Source organism: Bombina bombina, chromosome 4, assembly GCF_027579735.1.
Source record: "Bombina bombina isolate aBomBom1 chromosome 4, aBomBom1.pri, whole genome shotgun sequence".
NCBI lineage: Eukaryota > Metazoa > Chordata > Amphibia > Anura > Bombinatoridae > Bombina > Bombina bombina.
The window spans coordinates 305,862,833-305,879,855 of NC_069502.1; the positions used below are offsets into that span (position 1 = coordinate 305,862,833).

The 17,023-nt window shown below is 40.2% G+C and overlaps 1 protein-coding gene across 3 annotated transcripts in view; it reads left to right on the forward strand.

Moving 5' to 3' along the window:
- Positions 1-17,023, forward strand: part of XRN1 (5'-3' exoribonuclease 1) — a 441,443-nt gene that overhangs the window by 132,167 nt on the left and 292,253 nt on the right. For all 3 annotated transcript variants that reach the window (XM_053710017.1, XM_053710018.1, XM_053710019.1), the window contains exons 17-18: positions 3,517-3,637; positions 16,819-16,920. In XM_053710017.1, the coding sequence (XP_053565992.1) occupies positions 3,517-3,637; positions 16,819-16,920 (223 nt within the window). The remainder of the gene's footprint in view (positions 1-3,516; positions 3,638-16,818; positions 16,921-17,023) is intronic.

Here is a 17,023-nt window from a genome sequence, read left to right on the forward strand (position 1 = left end):
ATTGAAAGGAACGGGAGGGATGGAGCAGCTACACTACACAAAATGGGATGTGGGGTTCCCTAATAAAGGATTGCGGAAGGTGGGGGGGGGCACTACGCTACAGAAAATAAAATACATTTAAAAAAAAGTTTTGCAGGTACTGGCAGGCAGATAATAAGCAGAGGTAGGGGGGTTTGGAGAGTTGTTTGGAGGGGGTGATGGACCAGGGAGGTTGGGGATAAGGGGGGCACTGCAGAAAATATAAAAATATGTGGGGGGGGGGTGAGAGAGGGCAGAGAGCTGTTTGGGAGGGATATGGGAGGCGAGATTACATATAACTTAACTGCTGAAACCTGCGTCACCCGTAATTTCTCCTCGCACATCGGGAATCACATAAACCCCGCCGGCAGTTCATAAAGTGCCGAAAGTCGAATAAACTAGTGATGTCCAGAAATGTGCGTAAATACAAATTTCTGGAGACGCCAGTGACTTATGGCACGTTAGAAACTGCCGGCGCCTAAGAAAAAAAAAAAGTTACATCTCCCGTAAAAGTCTAACTCCTCCCCCAAAAAAACCTGACACGTAAAAACCCCTATATCCGCAATCCCCCGACATCGCAACTAATAATAAAAATATTAACCCCTAACCCGCCATTCACTCACATCACAAACGACCTAATAAATGTATTAACCCCTAAACCGGCCAACTCCCACAACGCAATTAACCTAACACCCCCTAAATTAAACTAAGTTTAAATTAATCTAAAATTAAAAAAAAAAAAAAATCTAACATTACATAAAATAATAAACCAAATTATCAAAAATAACTGAAGACCGCAGTCGCCAGTCTTCAGTTCCATGGTCATCTCCGCTCCGCGCCGGCTTGGTCCTGGATGAAGATGGAAGATGTTGCCGGTTCGAAGAGGACCTTCTCCGCCGGACTTCAGCAACTGTGAGTACCTATTTGGGGCTTAGAGATAGGATTTTTTTTTTTTTTTTTTTTTTTTTTTTAGATTAGGGATTTAATGGGCACTTGTAATAGAACTGAAAGCCCTTTTAAGGGCAGTAAAAGAGCTGAATGCACGTTTAAGGGCAATGGGTAGTTTAGGATTTTTTAGTGTTAGTTTTTTTTATTTTGAGGGGTTTGGTGGGTGGGGGGTTTTACTGTTAGATGGGGGACTTAGTATTTTTTAAATGCATAAGAGCTGTGTAACTTAGGGTAATGCCCTACAAAAAGCCCTTTTAAGGGCTATTTGTAGTTTAGTATTAGATTATGAGGTGTTTATTTTGGGGGGGGGCTTCTTTATTTTTATAGGGATTAGGTTTAATTTTTTTATCATTGATAATTTTGGTTTATTTTCTGTAATGTTAGACTGTTATTTTTTGTAATTTTAAATTATTTTAAAGTACTGTTAGGATTTTTTTATTTTAATTGTAATTTAGTATTTTATTATTTTATGTAATTTGGGATTAATTTAGGTGGTGTTAAGTTAGGGGCTTTGTAATTAGGTTTATTGCGATGTGGGGGTTTGGCGGTTTAGGGGTTAGTAGGTTAATTAGGTTTATTGCGATGTGGGGGTTTAGGGGTTAATTGGGTTTATTGCAATGTGGGTGAATGGTGGATTAGGGGTTAATACACTTAGTTATTGCGGTCGGGGTTGGCGGTCGACGGGTAGATAGATATTGCGCATGCGTTAGGTGTTTGTTCAGGCAGTTACTGGAGTTACGGTGCTCACATGCTCAGCACAAGACTTGCTGCGTCTGCCTATGTGTGGTGAAGTGGAAATGGAGTAAAATTTCTCCATTTTCGCCGCGTAAGTCCTTGCGCTGAATATGTGATACCGATTTGTGACGCGGTTCTATGTTAGCTTATGGGAGTAAAAATTGCAGGCGACGGGGTGAAATATACTTGCTGCATTTATATGCGGCGCTGTATATGTGGTACCGAAACCACGTAAAAACCGGCGTCACCGGCTTTTGTGGCCGACGCCGCATATGTAATCTTGCCCATCGTTGGGTAGTGTCAGATGGGAGGGTAATCTCTACGCTGATTATTTCACCTGTGCTCTAGTTTAGATAGCCTCAAAATGAGGCCTGTTAGGGAGGCCTGAGGACAGGTTTAAAAACCAGTGCTCTAGACTAAAGCTAAAATTGACCTTTTAAGCTACCTAATTAACCCCTTCACTGCTGGGAATAATAGTGTGGTGCACAGCTGCAATTAGCGATCTTCTAATTACCAAAAAGCAGTGGCAAAGCCATATATGTCTGCTATTTCTGAACAAAGGGGATCCCAGATAAACTTTTACAACCATGGTTGCACAAGCAGTATGTAAATTATTTCAGTGAGAAACCCAAAGTTTGTGAAAAAATTTACTTTTTTTTATTTATTATTGCATTTGGTGGTGAAATGGTGGCATGAAATATACCAAAATGGACCTAGATCAATACCTTGGGTTGTCTACTTAAAAAATATATATAGTTTTGCCAGGTAAATAAAAAACAAACAAACAAGGCTCTATTTCTGTTTAAATGGAGTGATAGCAAAAATGCTAAAAATTCTCTGGTATTTTGGGCAAGTTTTTCTCTGAAAGTTCCGGTAGTTGAAGGGGTTAATAGCTAGATCAATAATAATCTACAATATCGGGACCTCTTAGGTTGCCTCCAAATAAGGATGTCACCCAGAATTAGAACTGAGGTTGAAGAGATCTTAGTATTTTACATTGTCCCTTCTAATTCAAAATAGCATGTTCTAATTTGTTAGCAACTCATGAATGGGACTTGTTTAAACAGAAGGTTGTTCACAGTCCTGTAGAAAAATTCTACAAAATTCCAATTGGGATATTTGGAGATAAATAATTTAATATTCTTCTCTAAAGGATAGTAATCAATCCCATATTAAAGGGACAGTCTAGTCAAAATAAAAGTTTTAAACAACTTTCCAATTCACTTTTATCATCAAATTAGCGTTGTTCTCTTGGTATTCTTTGTTGAAAGCTAAACCTAGGTAGGCTTATTTCTAAAACCTTGAAGGCCGCCCCCTTATTTCAATGCATTTGGAAGTGGTTCATGCATAAATGTGCATGCACAGCAGGATTTGGCTTTATAGACAGGGTAGCTCAGGCACATTTGCCTAGAGGAGTGGGGAGCTAAGATATGTATTATTATGTAACATCTAATAATAGAAGTTTGAGGATGATGTTTGAGCAGATAAGAAGTTTTATAAAATAGGATGATCATAGATAGATCACATGATTATGTCAGTGTAAGATTTGGGTGTATGGCTGTGCCACCGGTATACACCCAGGCTATGGAGAAAACCGAGGCAGTCAGCATGCATTAAAAGGGAAGTTTATTGTGATTTATTTTTTTATTCATTCTTCATTTTATTCTCTGTAATCCACATTTTTTGGCCCTCTAGATTATGTCCGTGTACACTATAAATAATAATAAAAAAATATAGTATTAAAAAAGTTGTTATATTTAATAAAGATTATTTTCTAAGGCATGTTTCATGTATGAAATACTGTTCTATTTCTAGGTATAAGGCCATATCATTGGATGCCTGGCACGTTGCTATGGTGAATAATAAAATAACAAAAGTGAACAAGAGTGCTTTATATTTTTGTGGCTTCCCCACTTTGAAGCACATCAAACACAAGGTAAGACTGCCTATTATTTTTTTACAGCCTCAAAAGCTGCCCATTTTAACTCTACAGCAGGTTGCACACAGGGCTCCATTTATCAAAGCTTCAACTAGCAATCCGCCTTTGTTCGCGCATCTAACTATGCTCTAATCAAGCTCTCAGATGTATCAAGCTATACACCATACTTAAAACAATTCCCCTGCACCGGATTCAATTAATATTCGCGACAGATTGATTTAACCTATTTTTCGCCCATTCAAAGCCAAATCCAATCAAGTTCTCTGTTATCACACTGTTTAGTCTGTAACTGTTTAGTCTGTAACTCACGTCTAATAAACCGCCCATATAGTAAATGTTTATTCGGTACCTTCCTTGTCGCAAACACCATAGAACACAGTAGTCACACTAGGGCAAAACATCACATTACTAATGTATACCAAAAACATAATTTATAGAAGAACTTACCTGATAAATTAATTTCTTTCATGGTGGCAAGAGTCCATGAGCTAGTGACGTATGGGATATACATTCCTACCAGGAGGGGCAACGTTTCCCAAACCTCAAATGCCTATAAATACACCTCCCACCTTTCTCATACCTCAATTTAACGTATAGCCAAGTTAGTGAGGTGTAAAAAGCATAAAAACGAAAATAAAGTGCTTATATAAAAAAATCATAACCCCCCAAAAATTGGGTGGGTCTCCTGGACTTTGCCACCATGAAAGAAATGAATTTATCAGGTAAGTTCTTACATAAATTATGTTTTCTTTCATATAGGTGGCAAGAGTCCATGAGTTAGTGACATATGGGATATAATACCCAAGATGTGGAAGTCCACGAGTCACTAGAGAGGGAGGGATAACATAAAAATGGCTATTTCCACTGAGAAATTAAATCCAAAAAATAATTTTCTTAAAACAATTAAAAAAAACTCAAATCATAGGCACTAGAATCAAACTGAGACAGCTGCCTGAAGAACCTTTCTATCAAAGGCTGCTTCCGAAGAAGCAAACACATCAAAATGGTAACATTTAGTAAATGTATACAAAGAATACCAAGTTGTTGCTTTGCAAATTTGATAAACTGAAGTTTCTTTCTTGAAAGCCCAAGATGTGGCAACTGATCTAGTAGAATGAGCTGTAATTTGCTGAGGTGGAGACTGCCCCGCCTCCAAATAAGCTTTGTGAATCAAAAACTTCAACCATGATGCCAAGGAAAAGGCAGAGGCTTTCTGACCTTTTCTGGAACCAGAAAAAATAACAATTAGACTAGAAGTCTTTCTGAAATCTTTAGTAGCCTCAACATATTTCAAAGCTCTTACCACATCCAAAGAATGTAAAGACCTTTCAAGATTAGGACACAAGGAAGGAACAATAATTTCCCTATTGATGTTGTTAGAATTCACAATTTTAGGTAAAAAAACAGTCTGTAAAACAGCTTTATCTGGATGAAAAATCAGATAAGGAGACTCACAAGAGAGAGCAGACAATTCAGAAACTCTTCTAGCAGAAAAGAGAGCCAAAAAAAAATAACCCTTTCCAAGAAGTAGTTTAATATCCAAAGAATGGATAGGCTTAAAAGGAGGAGCCTGCAAAATCTTTAAAACCAAATTGAGACTCCAAGGAGGCGAAATTGATTTAATAACAGGTTTGATACGAATCAAAGCCTGAACAAAACCGTGAATACCAGGAAGCTTAGAAGAGAAAGAGCAGATATTTGTCCTTTCAAAGTATTTGCAGACAAACCTTTATCCAAACCCTCCTGAAGAAACACTAGAATCCTAGGAATTCTAAAAGAATGCCAAGAATAGTCATGAGTGGACTACCATGAAATATAGGTTTCTTCTGTTATGTGTGATCAGTCCACGGGTCATCATTACTTCTGGGATATTATCTGCTCCCCTACAGGAAGTGCAAGAGGATTCACCCAGCAGAGTTGCTATATAGCTCCTCCCCTCTACGTCACCTCCAGTCATTCTCTTGCACCCAAAGACTAGATAGGAGGTGTGAGAGGACTATGGTGATTATACTTAGTTTTTATAACTTCAATCAAAAGTTTGTTATTTTACAATAGCACCGGAGCGTGTTATTACTTCTCTGGCAGAGTTTGAAGAAGAATCTACCAGAGTTTTTCTTATGATTTTAACCGGAGTAGTTAAGATCATATTGCTGTTTCTCGGCCATCTGAGGGAGGTAAAAGCTTCAGATCAGGGGACAGCGGGCAGTTGAATCTGCATTGAGGTATGTAGCAGTTTTTATTTTCTGAATGGAATTGATGAGAAAATCCTGCTATACCGTTATAATGACATGTATGTATACTCTACACTTCAGTATTCTGGGGATGGTATTTCACCGGAATTACTCTGTAAAAGTACATTAAACCTTTTAATAGGTATTTAATTCATGTTAAACGTTTTTGCTGGAATGTAGAATCGTTTGCATTTCTGAGGTACTGAGTGAATAAATATTTGGGCATTATTTTTCCACTTGGCAGTTTGCTTGTTTTGATTATGACAGTTTCGTTTCTCTCTCACTGCTGTGTGTGAGGGGGAGGGGCCGTTTTTGGCGCTCTTTGCTACGCATCAAAAAATTTCCAGTCAGTTACACTTGTATTTTCTGCATGATACGGTTCATCTCTAACAGAACTCAGGGGTCTTCAAACTTCTTTGAAGGGAGGTAGATTCTCTCAGCAGAGCTGTGAGATTTATGTAGTGACTGTGTTTTAAAACGTTGCTCTGTGATTTTTATGTTTAAAATTTAATTAGTGTTGCTTTACTAATGGGAACAAACCTTTGCTAACAAGTTGTGTTGTTTTTAAAGAGTGATGCTTTAACTGTTTTTCAGTTCATTATTTCAACTGTCATTTAATCGTTTAGTGCTTCTTTGAGGCACAGTACGTTTTTGTTAAATAAGATTGTAACCAAGTTGCATGTTTATTGCTAGTGTGTTAAACATGTCTGATTCAGAGGAAGATACCTGTGTCATTTGTTCCAATGCCAAGGTGGAGCCCAATAGAAATTTATGTACTAACTGTATTGATGCTACTTTAAATAAAAGCCAATCTGTACAAATTGAACAAATTTCACCAAACAGCGAGGGGAGAGTTATGCCGTCTAACTCGCCTCACGTGTCAGTACCTGCGTCTCCCGCCCGGGAGGTGCGTGATATTATGGCGCCTAGTACATCTGGGCAGCCATTACAGATAACATTACAAGATATGGCTACTGTTATGACTGAAGTTTTGGCTAAGTTACCAGAACTAAGAGGCAAGCGTGATCACTCTGGGGTGAGAACAGAGTGCGCTGATAATTCTAGGGCCATGTCTGATACTGCGTCACAGCTTGCAGAGCATGAGGACGGAGAGCTTCATTCTGTAGGTGACGGTTCTGATCCAAGCAGATTGGATTCAGATATTTCAAATTTTAAATTTAAATTGGAAAACCTCCGTGTATTACTAGGGGAGGTCTTAGCGGCTCTTAACGATTGTAACACTGTTGCAATACCAGAGAAAATGTGTAGGTTGGATAAATACTTTGCGGTACCGGCGAGTACTGACGTTTTTCCTATACCTAAGAGATTAACTGAAATTGTTACTAAGGAGTGGGATAGACCCGGTGTGCCGTTCTCACCCCCTCCAATATTTAGAAAGATGTTTCCAATAGACGCCACCACACGGGACTTATGGCAAACGGTCCCTAAGGTGGAGGGAGCAGTTTCTACTTTAGCTAAGCGCACCACTATCCCAGTGGAGGATAGCTGTGCTTTTTCAGATCCTATGGATAAAAAATTAGATGGTTACCTTAAGAAAATGTTTGTTCAACAAGGTTTTATATTGCAACCCCTTGCATGCATCGCGCCGATTACGGCTGCGGCAGCATTTTGGATTGAGTCTCTGGAAGAGAACCTTAGTTCCGCTACGCTGGACGACATTACGGACAGGCTTAGAGTCCTTAAACTAGCTAATTCATTCATTTCGGAGGCCGTAGTACATTTAACCAAACTTACGGCTAAGAATTCAGGATTCGCCATTCAGGCACGTAGGGCGCTGTGGCTAAAATCCTGGTCGGCTGATGTAACTTCTAAGTCCAAATTACTTAATATACCTTTCAAGGGGCAAACTTTATTTGGGCCCGGTTTGAAAGAAATTATCGCTGACATTACAGGAGGTAAGGGCCACGCTCTACCTCAAGACAAAGCCAAAGCTAAGGCTAGACAGTCTAATTTTCGTCCCTTTCGGAATTTCAAAGCAGGTGCAGCATCAACTTCCACTGCACCAAAACAGGAAGGAGCTGTTGCTCGTTACAGACAAGGCTGGAAACCTAACCAGTCCTGGAATAAGGGCAAGCAGGCCAGAAAACCTGCTGCTGCCCCTAAGACAGCATGAACCGAGGGCCCCCGATCCGGGACCGGATCTAGTGGGGGGCAGACTCTCTCTCTTCGCCCAGGCTTGGGCAAGAGATGTCCAGGATCCCTGGGCGCTAGAGATCATATCTCAGGGATACCTTCTAGACTTCAAATTATCTCCCCCACGAGGGAGATTTCATCTGTCAAGGTTGTCAACAAACCAAATAAAGAAAGACGCGTTTCTACGCTGTGTACAAGATCTATTATTAATGGGAGTGATCCATCCGGTTCCGCGGTCGGAACAAGGACAAGGGTTTTACTCAAACCTGTTTGTGGTTCCCAAAAAAGAGGGAACTTTCAGGCCAATCTTGGATTTAAAGATCCTAAACAAATTCCTAAGAGTTCCATCGTTCAAAATGGAAACTATTCGGACAATCTTACCCATGATCCAAAGGGGTCAGTACATGACCACAGTGGATTTAAAGGATGCTTACCTTCACATACCGATTCACAAAGATCATTACCGATATCTAAGGTTTGCCTTCTTAGACAGGCATTACCAGTTTGTAGCCCTTCCATTCGGATTGGCTACGGCTCCAAGAATTTTCACAAAGGTTCTGGGTGCCCTTCTAGCGGTTCTGAGACCGCGAGGAATTTCGGTAGCTCCGTACCTAGACGACATTCTGATACAAGCTTCAAGCTTTCAAACTGCCAAGTCTCATACAGAGTTAGTTCTGGCATTTCTAAGGTCGCATGGATGGAAAGTGAACGAAAAGAAGAGTTCTCTCTTGCCTCTCACAAGGGTTCCATTCTTGGGGACTCTTATAGATTCTGTAGAAATGAAGATTTATCTGACAGAAGACAGATTAACAAAGCTTCTAAATGCATGCCGTGTCCTTCATTCCATTCAACTCCCGTCAGTAGCTCAATGCATGGAGGTGATCGGCTTAATGGTAGCAGCAATGGACATAGTACCCTTTGCACGCCTACATCTCAGACCGCTGCAATTGTGCATGCTGAGCCAGTGGAATGGGGATTACTCAGATTTGTCCCCCACTCTGAATCTGGATCAAGAGACCAGAAACTCTCTTCTATGGTGGCTTTCTCGGCCACATCTGTCCAGGGGGATGCCTTTCAGCAGGCCGGACTGGACAATTGTAACAACAGACGCCAGCCTTCTAGGTTGGGGCGCTGTCTGGAATTCTCTGAAGGCTCAGGGACAATGGAGTCAGGAGGAAAGTCTCCTGCCAATAAACATTCTGGAATTGAGAGCAGTTCTCAATGCCCTTCTAGCTTGGCCCCAGTTAAAGACTCGGGGGTTCATCAGGTTTCAGTCGGACAACATCACGACTGTAGCTTACATCAACCATCAGGGAGGGACAAGAAGCTCCCTAGCAATGATAGAAGTATCAAAGATAATTCGCTGGGCAGAGTCTCACTCTTGCCACCTGTCAGCAATCCACATCCCGGGAGTGGAGAACTGGGAGGCGGATTTCTTGAGTCGCCAGACTCTTCATCCGGGGGAGTGGGAACTTCATCCGGAGGTCTTTGTCCAAATACTTCGACGTTGGGGCAAACCAGAGATAGATCTCATGGCGTCTCGCCAGAACGCCAAACTTCCTCGCTACGGATCCAGATCCAGGGATCCGGGAGCGGTTCTGATAGATGCTTTGACAGCACCTTGGAACTTCAGGATGGCTTATGTGTTTCCACCCTTCCCGCTGCTTCCTCGATTGATTGCCAAAATCAAACAGGAGAGAGCATCAGTGATTCTAATAGCGCCTGCATGGCCGCGCAGGACTTGGTATGCAGATCTAGTGGACATGTCATCCTGTCCGCCGTGGTCTCTACCTCTAAGACAGGACCTTCTGATTCAGGGTCCATTCAAACATCAAAGTCTAACTTCTCTGAAGCTGACTGCTTGGAAATTGAACGCTTGATTTTATCAAAACGTGGGTTTTCTGAGTCGGTTATTGATACCCTGATACAGGCTAGGAAGCCTGTTACCAGAAAGATTTACCATAAAATATGGCGTAAATACCTATACTGGTGTGAATCCAAAGATTACTCCTGGAGTAAGGTTAGGATTCCTAGGATATTGTCTTTTCTACAAGAAGGTTTAGAAAAGGGTTTATCGGCTAGCTCATTAAAGGGACAGATCTCAGCTCTGTCCATCTTGTTACACAGGCGTCTGTCAGAAAATTCAGACATCCAGGCCTTTTGTCAGGCTTTAGCTAGGATCAAGCCTGTGTTTAAAACTGTTGCTCCGCCATGGAGTTTAAACTTAGTTCTTAACGTTTTACAGGGTGTTCCGTTTGAACCCCTTCATTCCATTGATATAAGATTGTTATCTTGGAAAGTTCTATTTTTAATGGCTATTTCCTCGGCTCGAAGAGTCTCTGAGTTATCAGCCCTACATTGTGATTCTCCTTATCTGATCTTTCACTCAGACAAGGTAGTTCTGCGTACTAAACCTGGGTTCTTACCTAAGGTTGTCTCTAACAGGAATATCAATCAAGAGATTGTTGTTCCCTCCTTGTGTCCAAATCCTTCTTCAAAGAAGGAACGTCTTCTACACAATCTGGATGTAGTTCGTGCCCTCAAGTTCTACTTGCAGGCAACTAAAGATTTTCGCCAAACTTCTTCCCTGTTTGTCGTTTATTCTGGACAGAGGAGAGGTCAAAAAGCTTCTGCTACCTCTCTCTCTTTTTGGCTTCGTAGCATAATACGTTTAGCCTATGAGACTGCTGGACAGCAGCCTCCTGAAAGAATTACAGCTCATTCCACTAGAGCTGTGGCTTCCACTTGGGCCTTTAAGAATGAGGCCTCTGTTGAACAGATTTGCAAGGCTGCAACTTGGTCTTCGCTTCATACTTTTTCCAAATTTTACAAATTTGACACTTTTGCTTCTTCGGAGGCTATTTTTGGGAGAAAGGTTCTTCAGGCAGTGGTTCCTTCTGTATAATGAGCCTGCCTATCCCTCCCGTCATCCGTGTACTTTTGCTTTGGTATTGGTATCCCAGAAGTAATGATGACCCGTGGACTGATCACACATAACAGAAGAAAACATAATTTATGCTTACCTGATAAATTCCTTTCTTCTGTTGTGTGATCAGTCCACGGCCCGCCCTGTTTTTTAAGGCAGGTACATATTTTTTAAATTATAATTCAGTCACCACTACACCCTTGGCTTCTCCTTTCTCGTTGGTCTTTGGTCGAATGACTGGAGGTGACGTAGAGGGGAGGAGCTATATAGCAACTCTGCTGGGTGAATCCTCTTGCACTTCCTGTAGGGGAGCAGATAATATCCCAGAAGTAATGATGACCCGTGGACTGATCACACAACAGAAGAAAGGAATTTATCAGGTAAGCATAAATTATGTTTTTCCAAACCCTGTTATAAATCTTCCTTGAAACAGACTTAGGAGCCTGTATCATAGTGTTAATTACTGAGTCAGAGAAACCTCTATGACTAAGAACAAAGCGTTTAATTTCCATGTCTTCAAATTTAGAGATGTTGAGATCCTGATGGAAAACTGTGGCTTAAGAAAGAAAGGTCTGGTCTTATAGGAAGTGACAAAGGCTGACAACTGTACATTCGGACAAGGTCCTCATACCAAAACCTGTGAGGCCATGCTGGTGCTATCAGAAACACATGACATTGTTCCATTATGATCTTGGACATCACCTTTGGAAGAAGAACCAGAGGCGAAAAAATCTAAGCAGGTTGGTAAAACCAGGGAACTGATAGAGCATCAATCATTTCTGCCTGAGGATCCCTGGACCAGGAAAGGTATCTGGCAAGTTTCTTGTTCAGACGAGAGGCCATCAGATCTATTTCTGGAAGACCCCACATCTGTACAAGTTGAAAAAACACATCTGGATGGAGAGTCCTCTCCCCCCAGATGTAGAGAATGATGGCTGAGATAATCCGCTTCACAATTGTCTACACCTGGGATATGAATCGCAGAGATTCCGCCCAAAAATGTTTCAGAGAAACTTCTTTCATTGTTAAAGGACTGCGACTCCCCCCTTGATGATTGGAATATGCCACTGTTGGGATATTGTCCGTTTGAAAACAAATGTAAAGTTCTCTTCAATAGAGGCCAAGCCTGAAGAGCTCTGAAAATAGCACAGAGTTTTAAAATATTGATTGGTAACCTCACCTCTTGAGGATTCCAAACCCCTTGTGCTGTCAGAGACCCCCAGACATCTCCCCAACCTGTAAGACTTGCATCTTTTGTGATCACAGTCCAGGAAGGATGAACAAAGGAGGCCCCTTGAACAATAAGGTGATAGTTTAACCACCAAGTCAGAGAGAGTTGAGTGTTGGGATTTTAGTATATCGACTGTGATATCTGAGTATAATCCCTGCACCATTGGTGCAACATGCAAAGCTGTAGAGGTCTCATATGAAAACGAGCAAAGGGGATTGCGTCCAATGCTGCAATCATGAGACCTAAAACTTCCATGCACATAACCACTGAAGGGAATGATAGAGACGGAAGGTTTAGACAAGCTAAAACCAATTTCATTAGTCTCTTGTCTATTAGATTCAGTGTCCATGACTCTTTCTCTATCTGGAAACCTAAGAAGGTGACCTTTGTCTGAGGAATCAAGAAACTCTTTAGTAAATTGATCCTCCAACCATGTATTTGAAGAAACAACATTAGTTGTTTTGTGTGAGATTCTGCTAAATGAAAAGATTGAGCTAGTACAAATATATCATCCAAATAAGGAAACACTGCAATACCCTGCTCTCTGATTACAGATAGAAGGGCACTGAGACCCTTCGAGAAAATTCTTGGTGCTGTTGCTAGGCCAAATGGAAGAGCGACAAAATTGGTAATGGTTGTCTAGAAAAGAGAATCTCAGAAAACGATTGTGGTCTGGATGAATAGGAATGTCAAGATAAGCGTCCTGTAAGTCTATTGTGGACATAAAATGACCTTGCTGAACAAAAGACAGAATAGTCCTTATAGTCACCATCTTGAAAGTTGGGACTCTTACAAAACTATTTAAAGTTTTCAGATCCAGGAATGGTCTGAAAGAATCTTCCTTCTTTAGTACAATGAATAGATTTGAATAGAAACCCAGTCCCTGTTCCTGCTGAGGAACTGGTACAATCACCCCTTCAAGCTCTAGGTCTGAAACACACTTCAGAAAAGCTTGAGCCTTCACAGGGTTTGTTGGAACATGAGTAAGAAAGAATCTTCCCATGGGAGGTCTTAGTCTGAAACCTATTTGATACCCTTGAGAAAAAATATTCTGAATCCACTGATTTTTGACAGAATCTGTCCAAATGTCTTGAAATAACTTTAGTCTGCCACCCACCAGAAGAACTGGTTTGAGGGCCGCACATTCATGCAGTCTTAGGGGCTGGCTTTGGTTTCTTATAATACTTGGATTTATTCCAATTCGGAGATGGTCTCAAATTAGAGCCAGAGGCCTTAGGAGAAGGAGAGGTTTTCTGTTCTCTATTTTGACGAAAGGAACGAAAACGATTGGGAACTTTTAATTTACCCTTAGATTTCTTGTCTTGGGGCAGAAAACTCCCTTACCCCCAGTGATAGTGGAGATAATAGAATCCAATTGAGAACCAAAACAATTATTACCCTGAATATAGAGATAATAATTTAGATTTAGACACCATGTCAGCATTCCAAGATTAAAGGGACAGTAAAGTCAAAACTAAACTTTCATGATTCAGATAGGACAGGCAATTTTAAACAACTTTCCAATTTACTTTTATCATCAAATTTGCTTTGTTCCCTTGGTGGCATTTTTGAAAAGCTAAACCTAGCTAGGCTCAAACTGATTTCTAAACAGTTGAAAACCGCCTCCTAGCTCAGAGCATTTTGAAAGTTTTTCACAGTTAGACTGTGCTAGTTCACATGTGTCATATAGATAACATTGTGCTCACTCCCGTGAAGTTATTTAGGAGTCTTCACTGATTGACTACACTGCATGTCTGTCAAAGGCACTTAGATAAGGAGGCTGTCTGCAAAGGCTTAGATACAAGGTAATCACAGAGGTAAAAAGCATATTAATATAACTGTGTTGGTTATGAAAAAACGGGGAATGGATAATAAAGGGATTATCTATCTTTTTAAAAAAGAACATTTTTGGTGTAGACTGTCCCTTTAAAGCCATAAAGCTCTTCTAGTTAGAATAGCTAAAGCCATAGATTTGACATTAATCTTAATGACATCAAATATAGCATCACAAATGAAATGATTTGCATGTTGAAGTAAAAGAACAATGCTAGACAGTTCATGATCTGATAACTGCTGCTCTAAACTGTCCAACCAAACCAAAAAGAAAAAATAACGATTTGAACAAAATATCTAATTTCCTCAATATAGCAGTTTCAGGAATGAGAAAAAATGCTTTTGATAAAATTAAAAAGCAAGCATCATAATTCTCTATAATAGAATGAGAGCAGCGAGCATTCGAGGGAGAGGCTTAATATAACTAATTTTGGCGGCAAGAATGACGCACTGAAAAGTCGCAACTCACGTCATAACAGGCGCAACTTTGCGCCAAAAATAACGCAATGAAATGACGCAACTCGCGTCACAGGAGGCGCAATTTCGCGCCAAAAATGACACAAATGATGCAATTTACGTTATCGAGAGCCTAATTTGCCGGCAAAATTTTTAAAAACAGACTCCATGTTAACAGCTAACCAGAACCCCAGGTAAGAAAAAAATACCTAAATTCTCCCATAAACATAGTTTCCATTCTGAAACTGTGTGACTGCAAAGGGAAATATTAACAGACCTGACTCATGGCTAATATATGCAATATACATTAAGAACTTTATAATATAAAGTGCCTTCCATAGCTTAGAGTATCTTAAAAATGATATATACTAACCAGAAGACACCCATCCACATATAGCAGACAGCCAAACCAGTACTGAAACATATCAGCAGTGGTAATGGTAGAGAAGTATAATGTCGATCTATAAAGGGAAGCAGCAGATGAATCCCAGTGACCGAATTTACAGAGAGCCCTAGAATAGATTTCCCCTAAGCAAAAAAATGGTATCATCAGGCCTTCACATCCCTCAGACAAAAACTGTTCTTAGAGAGGAACTGGGCTTAAATATGCTTAGAAGCACCTTTCACAGAAGAAATCAAGCACATCATGCTTCACCACCTCCTAAGGAGGCAAAGTTTGTAAAACTGAGGTATGAGTGAGGTGGGGGGTGTATTTATAGGCATTTGAGGTTTGGGAAACTTTGCCCCCTCCTGGTAGGAATGTATATCCCATACGTCACTAGCTCATGGACTCTTGCCACCTATTTGAAAGAAATGTGTATTCGTCACCAGTTTTCTTTCTTTAGAAAACAATATGTATTTAAGTGGGACCAGTAAAATAAATCACATAACTTTTATAGCTTTAAGAATGGAAGTATTTGCAGTTGCAGCAATCGTACTACTATTAAAACACTGTAGACCTCGTCTTGCTCTACAGCAGAGGCAAAAAGTTATCCATAAAAAACAGCACATAAGAGTGGCGCGATTTTTTTTTTGCCCTGTTGTGGTCTGGAAGCTCTTACATAACCATGAAATATTGCAGAGGTTCCAACTGTCAAGGCAAACAATCATGACAATTTTTTATGAAATTCAGGACTATATGGAGCCAGTCACCTTCAAAACAAGGGCTATTCCTGGTATTCTCCAATTGTTGGCCATCATGTGTTTCATGGCAACCGGGTTGTTTCAATCTGTGTCAAGTGTTATAGTCATTATGAGTCAACCAACGTTCTCCAGGCTCATGTGAACTGTTTTAGACACAATGTACATTATTTTTAAGTGTCATGTTTGTCTTCCAGAAACTGCAGAGAAATCAGTAAAATTTTTTTTTTTTTTTATTGCTGGTATCCAAAATGTGTTAGATGCTATAGACTGCACACACATTGCATGTCACTTATCCCCTCACCTAGACTGGCTTCTAAATTATCAATCATTGACTCTTATTGTGCTCGAATTTACAAAGGATATCCAACTCTATTTTTTATCAATTTTGAGGTCGGACTGTAATTTGGGTACTTGAATTGGTGCAAATTGACACACATTTTCATGTAGGTTCACTTCTACTTTTAGTAACTTTTAATAAATGGAGCCCACAGTGTTAAATGTTGTAAATTACCATTATCTGTAATATTTATTATGTTCATATACATTTTGGGGGGGATTACAACTTTTGAGTCTAGTTAGGGTACTAATTCCATTCCTTAGGACCTGTTTACTGGTCAGATTGTCAGGGTGTCTGAAGTATAGTATAGTAATCTTTAAACCTAATAAACAACAGCATTTATGTTGTGCGTATATGTAAAAACCATCTACACTCCAGATGTTTCACAACTACATTTCCCATGATGCTTGACTAGACTGCTGAGTGCCTAAGCATCATGGGAAATGTAGGTCTGAAACATTTGGGGTGCCAAGGTTTGCCATCACTGCCCTATATTGTGCTTCCTTCCACATGTTAGGCTATCCTCTAGTCACCATACCTATTTAAATTCACGCCTAAAACTCACTCAATTAGCAAAGCTTATCATGTAACTTCTTAAAATAATTTTTATATCACCTTTTAATCTTCCACCTTACTTCCATTTACTCACACCACCACCAGCTAAGCAATTCCCTTCTCTAGTTGTCTCTATTACCCTGTTAACCACCAAGATTTTAAGTTCCTACTGGAACATGCCCTTTGACTCCTAATGTCCTGGTATGTTTGGTTTTATATCTGTACCCTGATGAGGGATATGTACCCTGATCTGGGAAATGTTGGCCCATTGTGAGTAAAGCAAATTAATATGTTCTTCTCCCTCACCACAAGTTCTCTTTGAAGAAGACTGGCGTGCAGGTATTCCAGCAGAGTAGTCGTGGGGAGAATATGATCTTGGAAATCATTGTGGATGAGAATTCAAATGAGCAAGATGTAAGTACTTGGATTTTTCCGTTTTGACTGCTTCATATTTTGCTATGAAGTATGAAACTTCACTACTTTTTTCATGTACCCTGGTATCCAATTCCCACTAAAC